The sequence below is a fragment of the Salmo trutta genome, chromosome 2 (assembly GCF_901001165.1).
Source record: "Salmo trutta chromosome 2, fSalTru1.1, whole genome shotgun sequence".
NCBI lineage: Eukaryota > Metazoa > Chordata > Actinopteri > Salmoniformes > Salmonidae > Salmo > Salmo trutta.
This window is the reverse complement of record NC_042958.1, coordinates 7,753,732-7,774,960: the sequence shown is the minus strand read 5'-3', so window position 1 is coordinate 7,774,960 and position 21,229 is coordinate 7,753,732. Positions and strand designations below refer to the sequence as shown.

Sequence of the window (21,229 nt, the reverse complement as noted above, 5' to 3'; positions counted from 1 at the left end):
AAACACTTCTGTGTGTAACATTTCAAAGCATACTGAAACCACCTGCCAAGAAATGATATTTAAGGACAATGGACAAGATGAGTTGTATAATTCAAACAAATATGTAATGTGTGTGGGGGGTGTCACTCAGCCCTATCACTTTGTTCGATTTTGCACTCTACGCCTCAACAAATTGGGTCACTACTCAAGCATTTTATGAAGCCGTTCTGAATGGGAGGCATGCTTGGGTTTTAAGGGCAGCGATTGAAGTTCAACTCTAGTCAGCCTTGAGGCGAAAGTGTCATAATTTATCTCTGTGGGGACAGTCTGTTGTATTGCTGCCCCATAAATGGGCTCAGTCCACAGAAGGAATTTTAATGGTCACTCTGGGAATGGCAAAGCAGAGTCCATCCCTTGAAACAGGTCACCTCCCAGCCAGTGACCCCCAGTTTAACCAAACCCAGAACACTATGTAAACACCTCGTCCAACAGTAGCATGGCTGAAAGCGGCCTTTTTTTTTTTTTTTACACTGTAGACCGGTGGTTCACAAATGTTTTTGGAGCTGTCATCCATCTAAACGCTTAAGTACCTTTCTGTTACCGTCATCCTAGAAAACAAGACCAATGTTTTTGACTAGGAATGAATCGGAATCTAATAACAAAAAAGTTATTAGCTATGATGATACGGCACAGAGATCAATTGTATGTCTATGGCAAACCATAAAACACGCAATCTCCTTAACGGTAAATCAAATATAAAATATGACAAAATAGAATATCTATAGACTGGTCCCGTACAGAAGTAAACTTTTCTATCATTGTCATATCATATGACATGGCTAAAGCACAAACAGCACTGGAGCACTATTGGCTAGAGTATGTGCATCTGTTGCCTAGGTTCAAATAATCCCAGGTGCCTGCATTGCACTGTGAGTCAATGAAGTCTTTCTGTGACAGGGTGGAAATAGTTTGTCCAGCCAAAGACTTGTCAGTACTGGGAGGCAGCGCACGAAATACCTTGGGAATGGAGCTCAGATTTACAGCGCTGTAACCATTGCACAGCACTACAGTCCCCAAGGGAAGGATCACATAGCCTCAGTAATAAATTGGATTAATTAATACGTTTCTATGTCCTCATTCTCAGGCATCATTTCCAGTGGTGATGAAGAGGAAGGCAATTTTTACTCATATCTGACCATCAGTCTATTAATCATCCTATCCGAGTATGAGCTAACACCTCAGTCAGAAGTGTAATCCGTAAAGGTCACAGATGTTTTATTTTGTGAAAAGCGAGTTGTAATGGTAAAGTCCCTTTCCACAGTGTTAAGAATCTACTTTTTTTTTCTCACAGATTTCTCTGAGAATTTATGAAACCTGTGCACCAAGGGGCCAAGTTTGTTCCAGTAGTTGGACAGAGCTAGGTGTGAGGGAAAGTTGTGCTGGCTACCAAGGAGTTGCAGTCGACCGGAACTCGCCAAAGACCATTTGAAAGTGACTAATTCGTTTTTTAAAGACCTCTTGGAGGTTAAATGTGTGTCCCCTAAATTAGGCTACTGACTACTGTCACGCTGATGTTTGTACAATTTTAATGGGACTACTTGGATATTGTTGGCAGGGTTATTTTAAAACTATTCTACTGTATATCATGAGAAAAGAAACTATAGTTCCCACAAACAGAGTCAACTTCAAAGAGTTCTCACAATGGAAGACTATGCAAAACAATCAATCTTATGGACAGCCCTTTGTCTGAAAGTCCTCCACTTTACACAACCATCTGTAACCATCTAATCTTACAAGTGACCCAGCTTAACAAACCAACATGCATCTCTAATTCGATTTGAATCATATCCATATAACATCTATACGGAGAAGGCGTATACCAAGTCTTTTTATAAATTATCAATGTGACTGGAGAAACAAATGTGGTACATTTCCTCAAAATGGTATTCCATTGTTAGATGTATTGAAATGGCTCAGGAGAAGGAAGGCCTCTCATTTCATTTGCTGTTCTCACATATAAATAATTCTCCTTATTTTCAGTTGCCTCCCACGACAGTATCGATAAATATAGCATGGCATAGACAGTACAACACAGTAGCCTCAGCAACAATACTGTGAAATACATCAGCCCATCTGGACTGATGCTTGAAATAGCGAGCATGACGACGATGCACCAGACTCTCACCTGACAAATATGCCCCTTAAATACACAATTGAAAAGACTTTCATTGAAATAACTTAATGCATGTATACCTAGGCCTATCCAGAACATTAAAATGTTGCATAGATACTGTACATGACATATGTAGGTCTTTAGCCCGTTAAAATACTGTAAATGTTATTAAACCAAACGGGGGGAGCTGTAAGACCCCGTTGGGACCTCATCAGCTAGTAGGTGGTTAGCTGAGGTAGACACAGACAGACAAGCTTAAATGAATGAATGAATGAATGAATGAATGAACGAAATATAACCAACAGCAAAAAATTGACCAAACAAAAATCATCTAGCAGTAGATATAAAAAAATATATATTTGACACAACTATGTCTACCTTCATATACACACTACCGTTCAAAGGTTTGGGGTCACTTAGAAATGTCCTTGTTTTTGAAAGAAAAGCACATTTTTTGTTTATTAAAATAACATCAAATTGATCAGAAATACAGTGTAGACATTGTTAATGTTGTAAATGACTATTGTAGTTGGAAACGGCAGATTTTTTTATGGAATATCTACATAGGCGTACAGATGCCCATTATCAGCAACCATCACTCCTGTGATCCAATGGCACGTTCTGTTAGCTAATCTAAGTTTATCATTTTAAAAGGCTAATTGATCATTAGAAAACCCTTTTGCAATTATATTAGCACAGCTGAAAGCTGTTGTTCTGATTAAAGAAGAAATAAAACTGGCCTTCTTTAGACTAGTTGAGTATCTGGAGCATCAGCATTTGGGGGATTCGATTACAAGCTCAAAACTTTCTTTCTTCAGTCTATTCTTGTCTGAGAAATGAAGGCTATTCCATGCGAGAAATTGCCAAGAAACTGAAGATCTTGTACAACGCTGTGTACTACTTCCTTCACTGAACAGCACAAACTGGCTCTAACCAGAATAGAAAGAGGAGTGGGAGGCCCCGGTGCACAACTGAGCAAGAGGACAAGTACATTAGAGTGTCTAGTGTGACAAAACTGCACATTTTTTATGCTTAGCAGGACAGGAAAATGGTCTAATTCACAGATGTATCAAGAGAATAATAACTGGTCATCCCTACTACCTCTGATCTGGCGGACTCACTAAACACATGCTTTGTTTGTAAATTATGTCTGAGTGTTGGAGCGTGTCCAAGACAATCCGTAAATTGTTTTGGGTTTGCTTAATATAAGGAATTTGAAATGATTTATACTTTTACTTATACTTTTGACACTTAAGTGTTTTGTAGCAATTACATTTACTTTTGATACATACGTATATTTAAAACCAAATACTTTTAGACTTTTACTCAAGTAGTATTTTACTGGGTGACTTTCACTTTTTTTACTTTTACTGAAAAGTATGACAATTGGGTACTTTTTTCACTACTGCTAATGAGGATCCTGATAAAATACCAAATCGTGTGAATTTTTAACATTTCTGAGATCTTTTATTTCAAACATGAGACAAACATTAAACATGTTGCATTTATATTTTTGTTAAGTGTATAGTACCAGTCAAAAGTTTGGACACCTACTCATTCAAGGGTTTTTCTTAATTTTTACTACTTTCTACATTGTAGAATAATAGTGAAGACATCAAAACTATGAAGTAACACATATGTTAGTAACCAAAAAAGTATTAAACAAATAAAAATATATTTTAGATTCTTCAAAGTAGCCACCCTTTGCCTTGATGACAGCTTTGCACACTCTTGGCATTCTCTCAACCAGTTTCATGAGGAATGCTTTTCCAACAGTCTTGAAGGAGTTCCCAGATATGCTGAGCACTTGTTGGCTGCTTTTCCTTCACTCTGTGGTCCAACTCATCCCAAACCATCTCAATTGGGTTGAGATCGGGGGATTGTGGAGGCCAGGTCATCTGATGCAGCACTCCATCACTCTCCGTGGTCAAATAGCCCTTATACAACCTGGAGGTGTGTTTTGGGTCATTGTCCTGTTTAAAAACATATGATAGTCCCACTAAGCGCAAACCAGATGGGATGGTGTATTGCTGCGGTAGCCATTTTTTATTTTACCTTTATTTAACCAGGCAAGTCAGTTAAGAACAAATTCTTATTTTCAATAACAGCCTAGGAACAGTGGGTTAACTGCCTTGTTCAGGGGCAGAACAACAGATTTGTACCTTGTCAGCTCAGGGATTTGATCTTGCAACCTTTCAGTTGCTAGTCCAATGCTCTAACCACTAGGCTACGCTGCCGCCCCAACCAGCCATGCTGGTTAAGTGTGCCTTCAATTCTAAATAAATCACAGACAGTGTCACCAGCAAAGCCCCCCCACACCATCACACATGCGGAGATCATCCGTTCACCTACTCTGCGTCTCACAAAGACACAGCGGTTGGAACCAAAAATCTAAAATTTGGACTCATCCGACCAAAGGACAGATTTCCACCGGTCTAATGTCCATTGCTTGTGTTTCTTGGCCCATGCAAGTCTCTTCTTCTTATTGGTGTCCTTTAGTAGTGGTTTCTTTGCAGCAATTAGAACATGAAGGCCTGATTCACACAGTCTCCTCTGAACAGTTGATGTTGAGATGTGTCTGTTACTTGAACTCTGTGAAGCATTTATTTGGGCTGCAATCTGAGGTGCAGTTAACTCTAATGAATGTATCCTCTGCAGCAGAGGTAACTCTGGGTCTTCCTTTCCTGTGGCGGTCCCTATGAGAGCCAGTTTCATCATAGCGCTTGATGGTTTTTGCAACTGCACTTGAAGAAACTTTCAAAGTTCTTGAAATATTCTGTATTCACTGACCTTCATGTCTTAAAGTAATGATGGACTGTTGTTTCTATTTGCTTATTTGAGCTGTTCTTGCCATAATATGGACTTGGTATTTTACCAAATAGGGCTATTTTCTGTATACCACCCCTACCTTGTCACAACACAACTGTTTGGCTCAAACACATTAAGAAGGAAAGAAATTCCAAATGATCTATTACTAAGGCTCACCTGTTAATTGAAATGCATTCCAGGTGACTACCTCATGAAGCTGGTTGAGAGAATGCCAAGAGTGTGCAAAGCTGTCATCAAGGCAAAGGGTGGTTACATTGAAGTATCTCAAATATAAAATATATTTTGATTTGTTTAACATTTTTTTGGTTACTGCATGTTTCCATATGTGTTATTTCATAGTTTTGATGTCTTCACTATTATTCTACAATGTAGAAAATAGTAAAAATAAAGAAAAACCCTTGAATGAGTTGGTGTGTCCACACTTTTGACTGGTACTGTCTATATACATAGCCATTGATGTCTATCCTACTTGTGAAAGCATCTGGATTAAAACTTGTTGAAGCTTGTTTAGAAGTGTTTGAAGTGTAGCAGTGGCGCAACCCCACGCCACAGATCTCTATGTAATGTAGATTTCATCTCCACCTGTAAAACGGCTGCAGCCATTGTTTGGAGCGTCTCATCGTGCATGGGTCCTATCCAGATTCTTCAAAGGTCAGCGTTAGTGATATTCACAGACAGACCAGTGGCTCAGCAAGACGGGATCATGGCCTCCTCAGCACTGAATTGCACACATTTTATGTTGTGTTTTATTTATTGTTCGTTACTTTTTGGTAATATATTTTGCGACGCTGATTCTGAAGAAGATGAACATGTCAAGCATACGTATACAGTGGATATGTTCAACGATGCTGTCCCAACCGCTCCCCACTTTGTCATGTTCTTCGCCCCTTGGTAAGCAAACGTTTTGAATAAACTCGCTGGGTAGCGTGCAGTTTGTAAAGTTATTGACAATATTTCGATGGATACCATATTTCTTTACCAACAGATTTGCAAGTTGTCAGGGGCTACAGTAACAGCTAACTTGCAGCTAGCTATCGCAGCTTTTATGCCGGCTAGCAGTCTAAATAGCTAACTAGTCAGCCAAGTTGTATTATTTTTGCTACAAATGTTAACTAGGACTTGTATATAAAATGTTATCCATCATTGCATAGATGAGAAGTCATAATCTAGCTAACACACTGGCTAAAGATTTGCTAACAAACCACACGAGACCAGAACTACGCTAACGTTAGTTAGCATGTTTTGGTTGGTAATCATTAGCGCCTTGGAAACTTATTAAAGCTTGTGAACTTTCTGAAGTCACGATTAAACTTGGACTGGCCCGTCCTTTAACGTTAGTTGACACAGTCGCTAGTTACATGTACAGTGTTTTGTTGTTGTTGTGTGTGTATATAATTTTTTCCAGGCTGTTCTTTTTACCGCACATTTTGTACTGTATAACAGCTAGCCTAGCTAGCTAGCTAACAGTAGTGTAGTAATGGACCATTTCAGGATGTGACCGCTTACGTGGCAAGCACTGATTGACGTAACTTTGTAGACGGGCATGCACTAAAGCTGCCTAAAAATGTCCCACGTTTTTTTCTTCTTCTTCCACACAAGAAACAAATCTACTTGCTGTGTAGTAAGGCCTAATATTTTGGTGTCTTTTCTGAAATGTAAGCGTATAGACAACATTGCTGTTCTTCATCACTTCACAGGAGTGTCTTTACACCTCACCGAATACAGTTACAAACTGACCCATACTGCACAATCTGATCAAAGAAACATAATGTGGGGATAACTTAAGTCAGACAACATAACAAGGCGGCACATTCTATTGTTATTGAAACATGAAGACAGTTAAGCATATGGAATTCAATAGGAGTGTTGAGTTGTATCAGGGGTGTCTCTTTTCCACTGAGACTGTGCTCTCTCTATTTGATGCCTAGCCTAATCAGTGTTTCCACCCCCAAAAAAAAATCAGCAGTCTTGGTAGATATGTATCTCTCAGCGGTGGCAACAATGATATAGGGGAAACACTGTTAATTCCAGGCAGAACTGTGAAGCCTGTACCACCTCAGGAGAAAGACTTTGAAAGAACCTGTGCTGCGTTTTGCTTCCAGGTGTGGTCACTGTCAGAGGCTACAGGGGACATGGAACGAGATGGGGGACAAATACAACAGCATGGAGTCGCCGCCCGCCTACGTCGTAAAGGTTGACTGCACTCAGGATGTTAAGTTCTGCTCTAATGTCCACGGCATCAGGGGCTACCCCACGTAAGTACAGGGTTGTATTAATTAGGACACACCATAGCAAAACATTTTGAAATGTTGTGCAACAGAACCGTTTCTTACTGGATTTCTTATTGGAGAAGTTCATGTACTACCTTGCCATTTCATGGTGTATCTTCATTTTGCTCCCGAGTGGCGCAGCGGTCTAAGGCACTGCATCTCAGTGCCAGAGGCGTCACTACATTCCCTAGTTCGAATCCAGGCTCTATCACATCCGGCTGTGATTGGGAGACCCATAGGGCGGCGCACAATTGGCCCAGCGTCGTTCATGTTTGGCTGGGGTAGGCTGACTTGCCTAGTTAAATAAAATAAATAAATATGCATCTTCATTTTGCCACTGGGATATGCATCTTCATTTTGCCCTCTGGGATATGCATCTTCATTTTGCCCTCTGGGATATGCATTTTCATTTTGCCACTGGGGTAAATCATGTAGCTAGATTTGATTACTTATTGACTGATAGCAGTGAAACATTGACATTAATTTAGTTAATTTTTTAACCACCTTGTTTTGCAGTGTATGCTGTAAAAGCGGAACCTGGACCCTAGTGTGCTTATAAAATCTTCTGTCATAAAAACAACGTTCAGTTTCTCATAATTACGAAGGAATTGACCAGTTAAGTGTATTGTGAGTGTGTCAGTCATCTTACAGTATGGCCTAGTCATTGAGGTGAATGATCTCGTTGACCCCTGTGTTGTCTGTAGGCTGAAGCTGTTCAAACCTGAGCAGGAGGCTGTCAAGTACCAAGGCCCCAGGGACCTGCAGTCTCTGGAGACCTGGATGCTCAACACTGTGCAGGACGAGCCTGTGGTAAGTGGGCGGAGTTACATGCAGCTCATCTGAAATGGCTTCTCCTCATTTCGTTCATGTGATGTGAAAGCCTGGACAGGTGAAAGCAAAGGAACAGTGGACAACCTTGTTATCGCTTCCTGTTTCCCGCTTCCACTTTATCCTGTTTTCAATGGGAAGGAAAGTAGGTGATGAGAGGTTGTCACTTTAAACCAGGGATCATCAACCAGGGTTTAGCCACGGGAAGATTTTTAAACCAGGGATCATCAACCAGGGTTTAGCCACGGGAAGATTTTTAAACCAGGGATCATCAACCAGGGTTTAGCCACGGGAAGATTTTTAAACCAGGGATCATCAACCAGGGTTTAGCCACGGGAAGATTTTTAAACCAGGGATCATCAACTAGATTTAGCCACGGGAAGATTTTTAAACCAGGGATCATCAACTAGATTTAGCCACGGGAAGATTTTTGTTTTCGTTAGTGGATGGTCGGGGGGCTGTAAGATAATTACAAATAATTTGTAGACTGCAAATTGACCGCAAGAAGCCCAAACAGATATTTAAATCGAGTACGTTCTTAACTGAATGGACGACAAAGACAGAATGCAATACGGCATTTTTATTTGGCTATATTGGGCTAGGCCTCGTCTCTGAAGAAATACTCCTCAGAGCCAGATGTAGATGGCAGATAGCTGGCATCAAATACCACCCCCCCCCCCCCCCCCCGGAAAAACGCTATTCCAATGACGGGCCTTCAGGTGGTGGTGGGGAGGTGGAAGGTCGTTTGGAAGATTTTTACTGTAAAACAGCAAGTGAGAGACCCTAGGTTTATTCCCATTGGTCGAGAGAAAGGAAAGTGATACTTTTGGTCATGTAGTGTATGTGGACACCTGCTTGTTGAAAATGTCATTCCAAAATCATGGACATTATTATGGACTTGGTTCCCCCCCTTTGCTGTTAGAAGTCTCACTCTTCTGGGAAGGTTTTCCACTAGATGTTGGAATATTTCAGAGGGGACTTGCTTCCATTCAGCTACGAGCATTAGTGAGGTCGGGCATTGATGTTGGGCAATTAGGTCTGGTTCGCAGTCGGCATTTCTATTCATCCCAAAGGTGTTCGATGGGGTTGAGGTCAGGGCCCTGTGCAGGCCAGTCAAGTTCTTCCACACCGATCTCGACAAACCATATCTGTTTGGACCTCGCTTTGTGCACAGGGGCATTGTCATGCTGAAACAGGAAAGGGCCTTACCCAAACTGTTTCCACAAAGTTGGAATCACATCGTCTAGAATGTCATTGTATGCTGTATTTCCCTTCACTGGAACTAAGGGGCCTAGCCCAAACCATAAAAAACATCCCCAGACCATTATTCTTTCTCCACCAAACTTTATAGTTGGCTTGCTCTGCTATGGAAACCCATTTCACTAGTTCCCGACAAACAGTTTTTGTGCTGACGTTTCTTCTAGAGGCAGTTTGGAACTCGCTAGTGAGTGTTGCAACCAAGGACAGACGATTTTTACACGCTTCAGCACACGGCGGTCCCATTCTGTGGGTGTGTGTGGCCTACCACTTTGTGACTGAGCCATTGTTGCTCCTAGTAGTTTCCACTTCACAATAATAGCACTTACAGTTGACCGGGGCATCTCTAGCAGGGCAGAAATTTGACAACTGACTTGTTGGAAAGGTGGCATCCTATGACGATGCCACGTTGAAAGTCACTGAGCTCTTCAGTAAGGCCATTTTACTGCCAATGTTTGTCTATGGAGATTGCATGTCTGTGTGCTCGATTTTTATACACTTGTCAGCCACACCTGAGATAACTGAATCCACTCATTTGAAGGGGTGTCCACATACTTTTGTATATATAGTGTAATTGCAGTAGTGAGCCCGTAGGTTAATCAGCAGGCATGGGGACGTTGCCTTAGCGTGTCGTGCTCAAATGCTGGAGTTAACCATTGAATGATGATCTCTGCGCTTGGTAATTGTGAAAGAGTTGGACATTCAAATCAGCCTTACTGATTTGAACTTTCGTAACTACGTAATATTTGTCTAAAACATAATCATTTCATACCTTGCTTCCATTTGTAAGCAATCACATATCTCTATTATGCATGGTCATTTTTTGGAACAGAGTTCCAAAATTTAAATAATGTTTTCAGTCTTTTATGTCCAACAATAAATCATTGAAAACTTGGGGTCCAAATAAAATCCACCAGTTGGACATCCCTGCGTTAAACCTTTCAGACCATCTGAATATAACCTTCAGACTAATGTTACGTGATGGCAGTCTTTATTTGGTGTGTGGCATGATGCAGGAGCCAGAGACTGAACTGGAGCCTCCCAAAGCCCCAGAGCCCAAGCAGGGCCTGTTTGATCTCACTGCCGGCAACTTCAAGGCCCACATCGCTAAAGGTAACGTGGGGGAGGACTGGGATCTGTCAGTGCAATATACATATGCCAACAGTCTCTTTATAGCCTGGTCCCAGATCTGTTTCTGATGTCTCGCACCATAGGAGTTGGCAAGGCCGCACAAACTGACCTGGGACCAGGCTTGTCTATTTATACCCGAAATATAACATGTGAGGGTTCTTTAACGCAGCTGTTTTTGTAAGCTGCATATGTCCATTTTCTACAGCGATTACCATAATTTAGATGCTGTCATTCCCTTGAAACCATGATGCAATCCACTCTACATTTATCTCATGCAAACCACATGTTTCCGGTCACTGGACAAGCACAACAAAAATAAATGATGGTCACAATAAATGTCCTGCTGAAATTGCAGCTCTTCAGCCCGGTTTTGAGTTGAATGTTTTGTTTGAGAAAGAAAAATAAATGATTCCTGTTTGAGGGGAAAAAAGACAGGATATGACAGGATAATTTTTAAGAGGGATGTTTGTGTCCAACCTTTAAATGGTGGCAAGATGGGCTGTGACAAAATTGCGTAATGGGTAGCATTTAACCTCTGAGCTCAATGTATTTTAGTCTCCGGGCCAGTAACGCACAGGCGATTTTATAGTTGATGTAATTTCTCATGTTATTCCATCAACTAAATACCCATCCGTAAGCTGAAACGCTCTAACTTGAGTTAATTACATACAACTGCAAAATACCTTAATTCTGTACTTTCAGATTGTAGCTACCCTTACTAGAGGTCGACCGATTATGATTTTTCAGCGCCGATACCGATTAATCTGCCGATTTTTATATGTGTGTGTGTATGTAATAATGGCAATTACAACAATACTGAATGAACAATGAACACTTTTGAACACTTATCACTTAATATAATACATCAATAAAATCAATTTAGTCTCAAATAAATAATGAAACATGTTTAATTTGGTTTAAATAATGCAAAAACAAAGTGTTGGAGAAGAAAGTAAAAGTGCAATATGTGCCATGTAAGAAAGCTAATGTTTAAGTTCCTTGCTCAGAACATGAGAACATATGAAAGCTGGTGGTTCCTTTTAACATGAGTCTTCAATATTCCCAGTTAAGAAGTTTTAGGTTGTAGTTATTATAGGACTATTTCTCTCTATACCATTTGTATTTAATATACTTTTGACTATTAGATGTTCTAATCGGTACTTTAGTATTGCCAGCCTAATCTCGGGAGTTGATAGGCTTGAAGTCATAAACAGTGCAATGCTTGAAGCATGGCGAAGAGCTGCTGGCAAACGCATTAAAGTGCTGTTTGAATGAATGCTTACAAGCCTGCTGCTGCCTACCACCGCTCAGACTGCTCTATCAAATCATAGACTTAATTATAATATAATAACACACAGAAATACGACCCATAGGTCATTAATATGGTCAAATCTGGAAACTATCATTTTGAAAACAAAACGTTTATTCTTTCAGTGAAATACGGAGCCGTTCCGTATTTTATCTAACGGGTGGCATCCATAAGTCTAAATATTGCTGTTACATTGCACAACCTTCAATGTTATGTCATAATTACGTAAAATTCTGGCAAATTAGTTCACAACGAGCCAGGCAGCCCAAACTGTTGCATATACCCTCACTCTGCGTGCAATGAAATCAAGAGAAGTGACACAGTTTCCCTAGTTTAATATTGCCTGCTAACATGAATTTATTTTAACTAAATATGCAGGTTTAAAAATATATACTTGTGTATTGATTTTAAGAAAGGCGTTGATGTTTATGGTTAGGTACACATTGGTGCAACGAAAGTGCTTTTTTTTGCGAATGCGCTTGTTAAATCACCCGTTTGGCGAAGTAGGCTATGATTCAATGATAAATTAACATCATATTAACATAACATTAGCATCGATTATATGCAACGCAGGACAAGCTAGATAAACTAGTAATATCATCAACCATGCGTAGTTAACTAGTGATTATGTTAAGATTTATAGTTTTTTTATAAGATACGTTTAATACTAGCTAGCATCTTACCTTGGCTCCTTGCTGCACTCGTACAACAGGTAGTCAGCCTGCCACTCAGTCTCCTCGTGGAGTGCAATGTAATCGGCCATGAACGGTGTCCAAAAATGCCGATTACCGATTTGTTATGAAAACGTGAAATCGGCCCTAATTAATCAGCCAGTCCGATTAATCGGTCGACCTCTACCCCTTACTGTACATTATTATTTAGTGGTAATTTTTACCCCCTTTTTTTCTCCACTATTTTCGTGATATCCATTTGGTAGTTAGTCTTGTCTCATTGCTGCAACTCTTGTATGGACTCGGGAGAGGCGAAGGTCGAGAGCCTCCGAAACATGACCGGCCAAGCTGCGCTGATTCTTTAACACACTGCTCGCTTAACCCGGAAGCCAGCCGCACCAATGTGTCGGAGGAAACACTGTGCAGCCGGCCTAACCCGGACGACGTTGGGTCAATTGTCTCATGGGTCTCCTGGTTGTGGCCAGCTGCGACAGTGCCTTAGACCGCTGCGCCACTCGGGAGACTTACTGTACATTTTATATATGATGTTTTCCGGTATTAACTACAATCTCTCTTTTTCTTCTCTTCTTCGCAGGGTCCCACTTTGTCAAGTTCTTTGCCCCCTGGTGCGGTCACTGCAAGGCCATGGCCCCGACCTGGGAGCAGCTGGCCACCAGCTTCGAGTACTCAGACAACATCAAGATCAGCAAGGTGGGTGACGAGTCACCGGCAGGGGACTAGAGCGCCATGTTTGTCACGTGCAACAGTCTAGGATACGGAACTTATGACGACTCCTTTGTACAGTAGAATGATACTATCCTCTTCAACAAATGTTATTTATGGCTGTGGTTTGATGTTTGTATTGGACTGACAGCCCAGTGGTAGTAGAAGTTACTGCATGTTAATATTTCCACATGAAAAGCACAACTTGCTTTACCAGCTGGATATGCTGAATAAATGCTGATTAAACTAGTGTGTTGTGATTGGCCAGGTGGACTGCACCCAGCACTATGACGTGTGCTCTGAGAACGCTGTGCGTGGCTACCCCACACTGCTCTTCTTCAAGGATGGAGAGAAGGTACCTAGTTTGGTTGGCTACCTCACTGAAGAAGACCTTGTGTCATTGTGTTCTGTAACCCATTCATGTTTGTGAGGAGCTATGACTTCACCATTTAATGAGTCAGTTTGTTAACCCTTTCCGGTGGTGGTGTTGTCTGTTCAGGCGGACCAGTACAGAGGCAAGCGGGACCTGGACTCTCTGAAGGACTTTGTGGACAACCAGGTCAAGGCTGCTGCTGCTGCTGCTAAGGAGGATGATGAACACCCACATGCCAATGAGATCCCAGTACCCAGCGACGAGCAAGCCAAAGAGGAGGTACTACAGTGTGTGTGTGACTCTCAGGCATAATAGGGCCAAGCACATGTGCCTTCCAGATTTAAAATACTCCACATGCTATGTTGTGGGTAAATGCCTACGTCGAGATCTAATTTTGGGTCCGGACACCTTGTTGCGTGTGTGGGCAGCACGCTTTTACAGCTTACCTCTCCAGATACTTAATAAGTGAATAAGATCTCAGGCTGATGTTTTAGCAGTGAGATTACCAGGCCAAGCTGTTCGACTCGCAGTCTACTGCAGACTGGATTCCAGGCATAGGCCTCTGCTACACAACGGTTAACTAGAAGTCTCAATTATGGGCAGGCTAGCTATTTTTGTGTTTGCAGCGCCAGGATAGTGGGTTCGATTCCCGGGACCACCCATAGTTAAAATGTATGCCCGCGTGCCTGTAAGTCGCTTTGGATAAGTGTCTGCTAAATGGCATTTGTTATCATTATATTAGAATGTTGTGTGAACGGTGACATCACTAAAGTCTAAACCTTGGAACAAAGACATGACACGTGTGGTTAAAGGACAGATCTGATGCTACTTCCAATAAAACGTAGAACTCGATTCGTCTCGGATGTCCGGTTTATGGACTTAGGCGGCTACTTTGAATTACTGGTCTTGTGGACGTATAAACCAATACAGGACCATGAATGATGCAATCTGAAATGATCAACAACAACAAAAATTCTCCCCCTTTCAGTCTGGCGTAGTTACACTCACAGAGGCCAACTTTGACGAGACAGTGGCCAAGGGGCTGGTATTCATCAAGTTCTACGCACCATGGTAAGAAAGAGCTCCTTTATGAGCTATTCAAATCAAATGTATTTATAAAGCCCTTCTTACATCAGCTGATATCTCAAAGTGCTGTACAGAAACCCAGCCTAAAACCCCAAACAGCAAGCAATGCAGGTGTAGAAGCACGTATATTCTATTTAACCCATCTCACCGTATGAAATGTACAATATTTAAGGCAATTTGAGTTGGTGATTTACTTAAAACGACGTTCCACCACTAGAAGACATAACCATAAGTTACCTCCCGTCCTCTCCAGGTGTGGCCACTGTAAGAGTCTGGCACCTACCTGGGAGGACCTGTCTAAGAAGGAGTTCCCTGGCCTGACTGATGTCAAGATTGGCAAAGTGGACTGCACAGTGGAGAGGACGATCTGCAACAGGTTTTCAGTAGGTGTTCTATATTGTACATTGACTGTCTGGAGCTGAGAGATGGCTCAGAAATAGCGCTAGTGAAGTCTACCATGCTCTGGGGTGTAAACAGCAAGACGTTGAGATCCTGCAACTTGAGACATGCTGTTATTATAAACACACAAACAACAGCAGGTGTGACCCAGGGCCACAGGAAGCAGAAACGGTGAACTGGGTTAGCTGAGGTTGTGATCTCTGGCTCCACAGCCACCTCATTGTAGGATTGGTTGATCAGTGATGCTGCGCTACCCGGAACAGTGGATCTGACTCCCTCATTGTCCTTTAAGTCAATGACCATCAGAACCTTTATCACTAGGACAGTCCATGGTAGGACCATCACAACCTTTATCACTCGGGCGTTCTCTGGAATTTCCCTTGACTCAAGGCCAGGGGGGCAGTCGTCTCTTCAGCTGCAGCCTGTCTGGCTCTTTAGAGGCTAACAGGTAGAAATGAATGAATTCGTGATTCACACTGCTAAACAATAGGGATGTAACCATTCACCGGTAAACATTGCCCCCCCGATTCAAATGTTTAAGATACAAGTGCATCGGTCCGCTGACCCCCAAACCGATCCAAATGTAGCGTGCATCGGTCAGAAAATAAATTCAAACTTAACGAATCGCCGGTTCACTAAAATGTTGTGCTCATATTACATACTACCATCCGAAAACACCATCACCATCTGACAACTGATGCGTCCTGTCTTTCAGTGCTGAGTCGTTTGCATACCAGACAACCCCTGGCAATAATATCAGTAGCCTAGTCAAACTGAGCACTGTGCCCTGCTTCACACACTGTACCAACACAAAGTAGGTATCAGTAGCCTAGTCAAACTGAGCACTGTGCCCCGCTTCACACACTGTACCAACACAAAGTAGGTATCAGTAGCCTAGTCAAACTGAGCACTGTGTCCGTCATGATCTGGGGCGGTGTGTCGCAGCATCATCGGACTGAGCTTGTTATTGCAGGCAATCTCAACACTGCATTACAGGGAAGACATTCTCTTCCCTCATGTGGTACCCTTCCTGCAGGCTCATCCTGACATGACCCTCCAGCATGACAATGCCACCAGCCATATTGCTCGTTCTGTGCGTGATTTCCTGCAAGACAGGAATGTTGGTGTTCTGCCATGGCCAGCGAATAGCCCGGATCTCAATCCCATAGAGAACGTCTGGGACCTGTTGGATCGTAGGGTGAGGGCTAGGGCCATCCCCCCCCCCTCCCAGAAATGTCCGGGAACTTGCAGGTGCCTTGGTGGAAGAGTGGGGTAACATCTCACAGCAAGAACTGGCAAATCTGGTGCAGTCTATGAGGAGGAGATGCATCGCAGTACTTAATGCAGCTGGTGGCCACACCAGATACTGACTGTTACTTTTGATTTTGACCCCCTCCCCTTTTGTTCAGGGACACATTATTCAATTTCTGTTAGTCACATGTCTGTGGAATTTGTTCAGTTTGTGTCTCAGTTGTTGAATCTTATGTTCACACATATTTACACATGTTAAGTTTGCTGAAAATAAACGCAGTTGACAGTGAGAGGACATTTCTTTTTTCTCTGAGTTTAGATGGGTCATGCGTGGTTTTCAGTAAGAGAATATCCCCATTCCTTCGGCATTGACATCTGAAGGAATGGGAAAGGTGGAAGTGATAGGTGAAGGCATTGCAGAACTAGGTGAAATTGAGACAATATTACTTATACTTATCCATTCCCTTCAGATCAGCAAACACTGAAGAGGTCAGGGCTAGCTAGGTGTTGTTACCTTAGTGGATGTCAGACTCGAAACTTTGTCCTCTTTCCCTCCTACAGGTGAGTGGGTACCCCACGCTGCTGATGTTCAGGGCGGGTGTGCAAGGTGAGGAGCATCATGGAGGGCGCGACTTGGAGAGCCTGCACGGCTTTGTGATGAAGCAGGCCCGAGACGAGCTGTAGCACTATCCAATCAACATCTGTCATTACTTCTTCCCTCCCCCACACAGCATATCTGGCCAATGAAAGGAATGCTCTCTTCTCTCTGATCGTTTTCCTTTCAGAAAGCAGGAGAATCAAGACACTTTTTAATTATTTTTTTACCCCTCTCTGTAATGCCTTGTTTACCCCCCTTTTGTTTCTGTTTATAATCCAATAGTTTGTGTGACTGTATTCGTTTGTGCTGCCTAGTCCCACTGTTCCTCTGGAAATGAAATGATGTGATCGACAACCACTTTTTGCCAGCGGTACTTAATCAGTCAGACCTTGACAATGCATACCGTTATAGTCATCCCAACGCTTGACACAACTCAAGGACGGTCGTCGTATATATGGTGCCTGCCGGTTGTATCATTTAACCTGACTGAGTTTGTCTGAAATTTCAAAAATGATATTTTTAGTGATTTAAGGAAATCATGCTGATAAATCACGAGCCACTAATGTAATGTTACTGCAGCGAAGAGGTCAAAGCTGCGTGACGTTGAGTGTTAAGTTGTTGATTCTTCTCATCCATGCCAGTAACGGCCTAACTAACTTAACTCTCAGGGAAACTCAGTTCTTGACCTACTCCATACTATCTCTTATCAACTATATTTGTATCCCACTTATGTTTTCGTAGAGCCCCACGAACTGCTTGTTGGCTATGTCGGGGAAGGCTGCAGGAAACTACTTTTCAGTGTTTCGTGTCAAACTGCCCTTTTTGTGTGTTCTTCTGACATCGTAAATGTGCTACAAAAAGTCTGAATGTAGACCTATTTTTTTTTATATATATATGTTTGTGCTGTGAGGCTTCAGTTCGGTCCCGGCACGGCCCAATATCAGGCGCCATGTTGGTGTTATCACCGTTTTTATGAACAATGATTGTGATCGTCAGTTTGTACGCTCAAGTCATGCCTTTTGAATGGATGGAATGGAATCTACCCGTTTGGGTCATTACAGGAAAACTGTATTTGTCATTAGTCCATGTTTGACAAAGTCCCTCAAATGGTTTGCAAGGGATTGTGTCAAATGTACAAAAAAAAATCTATATTTTAAAATGGTTTTCTACGGCTAGTTCATTAGAATGGAACATGTCCTTGTGTAAATGCAATAGATTTCACAAAGCTCATTTAATATTCTGTTCTATTGACTATCAGGCCCCAGTGTAAAACATTCTCCCAGTGAAGCACAAGAATGACAGAACATTAGTGCTATGGTCACTTTTACTTTGGGTTTATCTACCTTTGAAAAACATCTGGAATGTTTGGTTTACCTCGCATGTTTGGAAGAGCAAAAACAGAATCCCCCAAAAATATATTTTCCACCCACATAATGATCAATTATATTTGACTTGTTTAGTCAGTAAGGTATGATGGCAATGTTCATTTTCCTTCTTTCCAGATGTGTGTGTGTGTGCTATTCTGGGGCGGTTGGGGTGGATCAAAAGATTGTATGTTCATGGAGTTGCTGTATGAGGCAGTTTTTACATTCAATGCTCAATTAAGGGAAACAAATGCATTCAGAGGCTAACCACATATTGTTAGTACAATCTTTATGGATAGCACATGGTCTAGGCAGACTCCAGTGAAGGAAAGCGGTATTTTTTTTTTCTTGAGTGGGTTGTAAACTGCCCATGAATTTTGTAAACAGAAGGCAAGTTGTAACATGAGATTTTGTAATAAAATTTCTTTTTCCAAAAATAGTTTGTATTTTTCATTTGTTCACATTTCTCTGTAATATGGCATGACATTTTAAGAGGTGCAATAAATAAGCTGAAAATGTACAAGTATTTACACACAAAAGTAAGTCTAAACATGATCACAAATGTAAACAGCAGCTTACCAGAGGTATATTTTGTGATTTTTCTTTTGGCACAAGGGTATCCAATTTTCAGCTTTAGTCAACTGTTCTGTTTATAAACCCATATGTCAATGTCTTAGCATGTTTTGAATGTTTGTACTCGAAGTTCAGTAACATGCAGTTGATCTGTAAATGCATTGACAGTTTCTATTTCTTTCAAATTAACAAAACCTCAAAGAAAAATGGTCATAAACCACACCGAAGCTAATTTCAGAAAATTGGTCCTAAACATTTGATCAGCTGGTTTGACCAACAAATAGCTTTTTCCACTCTGCAGGTTTTTGGGAATAACATGGAAATTGCAGTTTGCGGTATGTCCGAGGGATGAGGTGAAAGTCTTTGGAGCGGTATACCAGTTGAGCCATAACCTGCTACCTGATGAACCAGTTCAGTGAAATAAACACCGCATGAGACTGGCAAATATTGACCAAATTAAGATATTTTAAGGAGTTCACAACTAAAATAGTATGTGGTCGTTTGCGTTCGGCCTATATATTTTTGGAAGCCAGGTGAATATGGCGGAAAAGCTTACGAGTACAATAACGAGGAGTAGAAAATATGTCTTTACATTAACTAATGTATCGTGACATAAATATTACAATATCAGCAGATTGTTGATGATAAAATCAGGCTTTGGTTAGTCAGACAGTATATTTTATTCATACAATGCATTGGGAAAGTATTAAGACCCATTGACTTTTTCCACATTTTGTTACATTACAGCCTTATTCTAAAATGGATGTTTTCTTTTCCTCATCCATCTACACACAATACCCCAAAATGACAAAGCAAAAACTGAAATATCACATTTACAGCTATTTTCAGGTCTCTCCAAAGATGTTAGATCAGGTTCAAGTCTGGGCTCTGGCTGAGACTCTCAAGGACATTGAGACTTGTCCAGCGTTGTCTTGGCTGTGTGCTTATGGTTGTTGTCCTATTGGAAGGTGAACCTTCGCCCCAGTCTGAGGTCCTGAGCGCTCTGGAGCAGGTTTTCATCAAGGATCTCTGTACTTTGCTTCATTAATCTTTCCCTCGATCCTGACTAGTTTCCCAGTCCCTGCTGCTGAAAAACATCCCCACAGCATGATGCTGCCACAATGCTTCACCGTAGGGATGGTGCCAGGTTTCATCCAGAAGTGACGCTTGGCATTCAGGCCAAAGAGTTCAATCTTGGTTTCATTAGACCAGAGAATCTTGTTTTTCATGGTCTGAGTTTCCTTTAGGTGCCTTTTGGCAAACTCCAAGAGGGCTGTCATGTGCCTTACTGAGAAGTGGCATCTGTCTGGCCACTACCATGAAGGCCTGATTGGTGGAGTGATGCAGAGATGGTTGTCCCTCTGGAAGGTTCTCCCATTTCCATAGAGTAACTCCGGAGCTCTGTCAGAGTGACCTTATGGCTTGGTTGTTGCTCTGAGATGCACTGTCAACTGTGGGATCTTATATAGACAGGTGTGTGCCTTTCCAAATCATGTCCAATCTACCACAGGTGGACTCCAATCAAGTTGTAGAAACATCTCAAGGATGATCAATGGAAACAGGATGCACCTGAACTCAATTTCTGAATACTTATGTAAATAAGGTATTTGTTTTTTATATGTAATAAATAAACATTTCTAAAAACTTGTTTTCGCTTCATCATTATGGGGTATTGTGTGTAGATTAGATATAAAAATAAAAAACAAATTTAGAATAAGGCTGTAAGGTAACAAAATGTGGAAAATGTCGAGGGGTCTGAATACTTTCCGAATGCACAGTAGTTTGGCTAATGCTGTCTCCCCCATGTAGATTTCTACATGTTTTCTGTGTCATTCGACTACATCTGACGGGATTGGCTGCCCGCCCTGAGATAACATTGAGTCAATTCCCCTACGTCTTCGAGTTCTTTTGCTGTAATGAAGCCAGTAGCCGTCTGAGAATTTGAACATCACTTAGATGAGAGAGATTGGTCTGGTCCTTAATCAGTTCCTTCCTCATCCTGAGTATGAGAGAGGGTAGTACACACACTGACATACAGGCAGACCCAGGATGTCGTGTTCACACGGTCTCCGCTGCAGCCCGCGCCGCGGTCAGGTGACCATGACCACGCGGCGGTTTGGCGGTTTGTCAGTGGCAACCACAGGCCCTGACCACCATGTTCTTGTACTTCTTCAGGATGACGTTGGAGTTGTCGTCGAAGTAGAGCACGGAGATGGCGTGCAGCTTGGTGGGGGCGCAGCAGGGCTTGGGCACATTCTCCGGGTTCATGAGGTGGACCTGGGAGACGATGACAAGATCGGAGGTCATCATTTATAGCACTTTTTTTGGAGCTTTATTATCTCAGCAGTTTTATAAGCCTTCTTGGACCACTCACCAGTGTCTGCACAATGGCATGGTTGGTGGCATTCATATGGG

General features: G+C 41.9%; 2 protein-coding genes across 2 annotated transcripts in view; one reads left to right on the top strand and one right to left on the bottom strand.

Annotated features, from left to right (window-relative positions):
- The first annotated feature begins 5,611 nt into the window (after nucleotides 1-5,611).
- LOC115149913 (thioredoxin domain-containing protein 5) lies at nucleotides 5,612-18,678 on the top strand. Its single transcript, XM_029692716.1, has 10 exons — nucleotides 5,612-5,872; nucleotides 7,084-7,236; nucleotides 7,956-8,061; nucleotides 10,353-10,449; nucleotides 13,043-13,158; nucleotides 13,439-13,525; nucleotides 13,670-13,822; nucleotides 14,532-14,614; nucleotides 14,883-15,012; nucleotides 16,841-18,678. Exons 1-10 carry the CDS (start codon nucleotides 5,685-5,687, stop codon nucleotides 16,961-16,963), a joined length of 1,236 nt encoding a protein of 411 aa, XP_029548576.1. The 5' UTR covers nucleotides 5,612-5,684; the 3' UTR covers nucleotides 16,964-18,678.
- A 1,796-nt stretch (nucleotides 18,679-20,474) lies between these two features.
- Nucleotides 20,475-21,229, bottom strand: part of LOC115149905 (bone morphogenetic protein 7-like) — a 58,580-nt gene continuing 57,825 nt past the window's right edge. Inside the window, exons 6-7 of the mRNA XM_029692705.1 lie at nucleotides 21,189-21,229; nucleotides 20,475-21,091 (exon numbers count right to left, since the gene is read on the bottom strand). The exon at nucleotides 21,189-21,229 is cut by the window's right edge and continues 70 nt beyond it. Coding sequence (XP_029548565.1) covers nucleotides 20,942-21,091; nucleotides 21,189-21,229 — 191 coding nt within the window. The 3' untranslated portion in view covers nucleotides 20,475-20,941. The remainder of the gene's footprint in view (nucleotides 21,092-21,188) is intronic.